The 5,989-nt window shown below is 28.7% G+C and overlaps 2 protein-coding genes across 2 annotated transcripts in view; both read left to right on the plus strand.

Moving 5' to 3' along the window:
* LOC116850733 overlaps nucleotides 1–5,989 on the plus strand; it is a 26,329-nt gene that overhangs the window by 9,779 nt on the left and 10,561 nt on the right. The window lies entirely within an intron of this gene.
* On the plus strand, nucleotides 2,113–4,308 carry LOC116850735. The gene is made up of 2 exons (XM_032829351.1): nucleotides 2,113–2,330; nucleotides 2,410–4,308. The coding sequence occupies exon 2, from the start codon at nucleotides 2,519–2,521 to the stop codon at nucleotides 3,494–3,496; it is 978 nt and encodes a 325-aa protein (XP_032685242.1). The 5' UTR covers nucleotides 2,113–2,330; nucleotides 2,410–2,518; the 3' UTR covers nucleotides 3,497–4,308.

A 5,989-nucleotide genomic window follows, 5' to 3' on the forward strand; every position in this document is an offset into this window, starting at 1 on the left:
AAACGTTTAATACCAAAAATGTTTAAATAAATTTACATATCTCTATTCGTACTATGCTCCTTTCCTAGACAAATCTACGAATTTTAGATCGATATAATATTTGTTGCGATGAAATATTTGTTGATTTAAATATGTAAATGTCATGTTTACAATCGTAAGTCACCTATCTGTGTATTACACGCGAAACATGTATGGATCATATTTAGCATCGTAACACAGAGCAAAATTCTTAGATTTGTTTAAGAAGATTTAGACATCTCACCTCCGATTATGAAGTCTGTCACATCGACATTTCTATAAATATATCTATTAAATCTTCACCTTACTAAATAAATGAGTCTCCAATATATTAAAAATTGTTAATACCGAACAAGATCCCTACGCAAGAGAGAATGATCTACTAAATCTTCGCCTTACTAAATGTATGATTCTACTATATACTAAAATAGATACTGAAAAGCTTAGCAAGACCCTACGCAAGGTAAGACGTATGAACCGTATATAAAAACAATACACGTTTAACACTATGTGAGATGTACATTTCGTTTTTTTTAGAATGTTATCAAACCGGGGGAAGGGATGACTTCGCCGCCTCACACCCCCTTAGACAACAAGTTTATCGTTTGCAATGTTTAAATAATGCTAATGTTTCAATAAGGCTTCGTTACTTATACATGTTCAAATATATTTCTAATTCGTGCACTGTTTGTATGTACAAGTGGCCACAGATATTTACTATAAAAATCGTAAGTCTCCCTTAAAATCTTGTATACATGTCTTTTTGTAACTATTTCTTTCAAGTACCACAACAAGAAACAACGGTTTCTTATGGAGTAGCACTTTTGTACATAACAAACTTTTGAACAAAGTCCTTGATAATTTACTACATAACATATATTATACTTACATTTTTTTGTATGTTTTTCAAACAAAATATTTTTTGCGAAATAGCAACAAATTCTTTAATGTATTTTTTAAAGTATGTTTTTTTAATGATACTTATAAATATTATAATATTTTCAAACATATCCGTGTTATACAAGTGATAATTATTTCATTGTTCTTTAAAGTGAAACATTATATAATACATATTGTACTTTCTCAATTACATTATACATTGTATTACTTACATTATATATTGTATTTATACTAACATATTCTATATTGTATTTTCTCAATTTCTGCTCAATTTCTTCTGTATTTTACAGGTAAATTACTTTTCATACTCCCTCTCTCTCCCATTGATTATTACTATCACAATGACAACAAATATCTTTAGCAAAAAATGATTGCCACAGAAAAAATTCGGAAAAGTCTGAATTATAAATAATTACCTCTGTAGATTTGTTTCTCTTATTAACGTATTATAAAAATTGTATGTGCCACAACTCGATTATTATAGTATCTGTGTTATACTATAAATTTACAATTTTCCGTGGAATATCATATGCATCATCATGTAGTAAGTTAGTTGCGACAAAAGTTGTTAATTCTATCTATATATCATAAATATCGAAAAAACATCTTAGAGACACCTGAGCAATACTATATTTGTTGTAGACATCTTTATAATGACGCTAAGATGTGTTTTATAAAATTGTGCTATTTAAATATTTCCTTTTATAGTTAAAAGAAATTTATATGTATTCACAACACAGCTCCTCAACTTTTAATATATATCTTTTTCCGTAGTTATTATTTAATTATATAAAATATTTTATAAATATTGGTAGTCGCATATTTATCTCAATATATTTTTCAGAGAAACATCATTTTTTTGTTCTTCAAATAAAGATACTTCTGCGAAAGAGTAACATATTTTTAATGTAACATGTTTTTTTAATAACACTTATAAATACTATTCCCAAAACGTATCGGCGTCGTACCACTAATAACTATTTCATTGTCTTTCTAGTCAAATTGAAACAATTTCATTGTATGCATCACATTTGTCATATTATTTCTCTCGACTAAGGAATACTTCTAGTTATATTGGCAGTTACAATTTATCTTGTCAACAATTTCCTCGTTACTTACAAACATACTTGTATACGTTACTAGTGTCCTTTGTATTATTATCAGCAAAACATCTATATATAATCCGCACATATGTTTCTGTTATATTCCATTAGTTGTTGAGCTTCGCGCATTATATCAAAATAAATATTACAAATAAAATATTCAAAAACGTTAGTTACTAAGACAAATCACCATGAGTGTTGGCGAAATAATAACTTTTGATGGACCATACACAAGAAACAAATATAATCAGTTTTTCAATCCAAACATTTGTCATGTTTGTAAATTGCCCAGCAAACATTTAATACCATGTAATAAGTGCTATATAGTTTCTTATTGTTCCAAAAAGCATGAAAAGATACATGAAGACTCACATCTGGTATTCTGCAGAAATCTAGCAAGGATAATAGGAGACAAATCGGATTGGAACACATGTCGTGATTGGAAAAACTGGGTGCAATCTCGATTGGAAATTGTAAGAAAAGTATGTCAGAACATAATGTACCCGCAAGATTTCGAATTAATCATATGCGCAAAATCGTGTTTTAAATGTTATCGACAGATAAACTTAAAACCATGCGTCATTTGCTATTCAGCTAATTTTTGTGAGGATCACCAAATGCTATTTAATCTAGAACATAAGGATAACTGTAAAGAGCTGTTACTATCACTGAACATTAATATCGCCTGTATAAAAGACAATATTTTGCATTTCTGCCTAGGTAAATTGGAGTTTACCAAATTCCCTGATGCTAGACCTTATCATAACATGATTACATTTATTAACAGATATTTAGTCATGGAAAATCTAGATAACATTAAAAAAAAATTGTATTCCCCTATCCAAAGTTTCTGGACATTAGAACATTATGTGTGTTCGGATTATGTAACCGGTCCTCTGACATTACATTACGCGTTACAAGAATCAAAATTGTTATTTCTTCCGCGTAATGATTATATATTTATCGTCCATATTATAGATGCAAGTAAAACAGATGTAATATGTTTAAAAGTTTGGCATATTTTCCTACATATCTTTTCTAATATAAAAGAATTATATATTGTATTTATAAAATCGCCAATATTCGATTCGTGTGAACTAGGGACTGTTTGTTCAAGGTGTCGTAATTATAATCAGAAACTTTATGTTGAAAATGTATCAGAACCGTACCACAGATATGCGTGCTTAAAGTCATTTAAACAACCTAATGTGATCATAATACAGGACACACATTTGTATATGGTAGGAACCTGGCGTGAATCTATACCAACAATAATAGCACAAAAATGTCCTTTACTTTTTACCACTTTTGATATAGGCGAATTAAATTACGTTAGAGAAAAGATGCAAGAAGTAACAGGTGCAACGAGAAATCAACTGTACAGAAAAAATAAATTCCGCAGTTATAGACCATGTAAAAACCGTATCATTAATGGATTGTATTACCGAAATGCGCATTTTATTATGTATTTATGATTTTAAATTATTTAACCCAACCAATCACAGGCTGAAGATCAGGAGTTATTTTATCATAGTTTTCAATTAAGTATAGTATAGTATTGTAGATCATCCGTGTCCTTTATGTAATGAGTGATAAAATATTTGCAATATATTTTATATAGATTATAATCCTTATGCTGTACCCTTTAAACAATATACGTAACTCATTGAATGTTTTACGATTTTTATGTTTTAAACTGTCAAAGTATATTAAAAAGTATAAAATTAAAAACTTAGAACTATTAATATCTTTCGAGTTTTGTATCTGTTATTGTAAATTAAATACAAGTTTAATCAAAGTTGCAAATAAAAACAAGATTTTTTAATATTATGCATGCACTAGTAAATATATCTTATGTATCTTTCCGCTTTTTCTGTAAAATTGTAGCACATATACATTTTGTCCCAATATTTTTTGATCATTTTGCCAATGCATTTCTAAAGATAACCAACATATAAAATGTCTCAAATTCTAGGAATTAGTAAAAATTCTGATACTGCATAGTACTTATATTTCATTACTTCGTTTTTTACTGTCCATGTGATTTTTGTTTATTGTGCATAATAACTGAATAATTGCAACATATTTTATATGGATTACATTCTTTATACTTTACGTAGTACCAGAATCTATAACTCATTCCATTGATATTACAATAAAAATTGCCAAAAAAATATCGACACATACAAAAACATATCCGAAACTATTATTGGTGCCATCGATTATTATATATTATTCGTAACTGTAAATCTAACTGCAAATAAAATTTGAATTTTTAATAGTTTTATTTGCAAATATATTATATTTTCCCCCTTCTTCCTTTAAATATATAACATATGCACAGTTTGTTTCAATATGAACATATCTCCTATGCGCGTTTGAACATAACACATAATCCAATGACTAAACTTAACTTTAGGTAATTACATAAAAACTCAAATATAAAATAGGAACATAAGTTTCGGTCTACAACCTCGCTTTAAGCTTTAAATCATAAGCAACTACTAACTGACTAATCACAATCGATTATTCTTGAGACGTAAGGAAAATAATTGACTATGGTTGATCAGTTGTTTAAGGCTTAAAGCTTATAGCGAGGTTGTAAATACTAATGCGTCGTCTACAATGGCAATATGAGTAGTAGTAATTAGTAGTAGTAATAAGAAATAAGCAGTAAGTAAATAGACCAATCACAATCGATTATTTTTTAAACGTGAGAAAGGAATTGATCAATTTGCTTACTGCTTATTTCTTACTACTATTCCTACTGTCAATATAGACGACGCATAAGACGTCTTAAAAACGTCCTTTAGACGTCGGAATATCAGACTCATGTCCCGATTTTAGACGTTGTGCGAAAAAGTTCTTTCGTAATATCGGCTATATCTTCAAATATATTGGAGAAACCGAGTTCATACCCTATTAAATCAAAATATACATATAGTAGTATAATGATTGCACTAAATATGTTTCCTTGCTTTCTTTTCTACAAATTAATTATATAACAAATTAATAATAAAAATTGTATGTGCAATAACTCAATCATTATAATATCTATGCTATGCTATAACTTTACAATTTTCCGCAGAGTATCATTTATATCATTATGTAGTAAGTTGCGACGAAAGTTGTTAATTCTATCTATATATCATAAATGTCTAAAAGACATCTTAGAGACGTCTGACGATATTATATTTATATTATATTTATTGTAGTCTATATAATATCTTCAGGGTTGGGAAGTAACGCGTTACTTGTAACGACGTTACTATTTCGTTACTTTTGTTTTATAACGATTTGGTAACGCCGTTACTTTTTTGTATCAGTAGCGAAAAAGTAACGGCGCTACATTTTCTTTAGTAACGAGTAACGAAATTCATCGTTACTTGTATCGTTACTTTTTTACTATAATGACTTTTGTACACAGAACGCGGCAACACTTACCACGCTACGAAAGTTTACACATGATAAACAATTAATATGCTTTTCGTAAAGCCCATTCTACAATAAGCAATAAATCTTAAGTTATAACAAAATTGATCAATCATAGTCGATTATTAGAAGAATAATCCACTGTAATTGGTCAATTTTATTGCAACTTAAAACTTATTGCTTATTGTAGAAAGCCTCTAAAGCATGGTCTAGAATGAGAACTTAAGCCTTAAAATTTAAGCTTTAAACTCTAAGCCGTAAGAAATTGATCAGACACAGTCAATTATTTTTCTTATAATTGACTGTGATTGGTCAACTTCTTACAACTTAAGACTTAAAGCTTAAATTTTATATCTTAAGTTCTCATTGTAGACCACGCTTAACTCATTGCGACATACATTTCTCTATCAAATTAATTTCACAGATAAATGTACCTTTAGAGGTTTTTGGTAATCGCTGATTACGAATCCGAAGCCAGATTTTCAAAATTTAAAATGGCGGATCCAATATGGCGGACGAATTTTAAAAAATTATAG

Source organism: Odontomachus brunneus, unplaced genomic scaffold (assembly GCF_010583005.1).
Source record: "Odontomachus brunneus isolate Ranch 3 - 2012 unplaced genomic scaffold, Obru_v1 Obru_scaffold_154, whole genome shotgun sequence".
NCBI classification, from domain to species: domain Eukaryota; kingdom Metazoa; phylum Arthropoda; class Insecta; order Hymenoptera; family Formicidae; genus Odontomachus; species Odontomachus brunneus.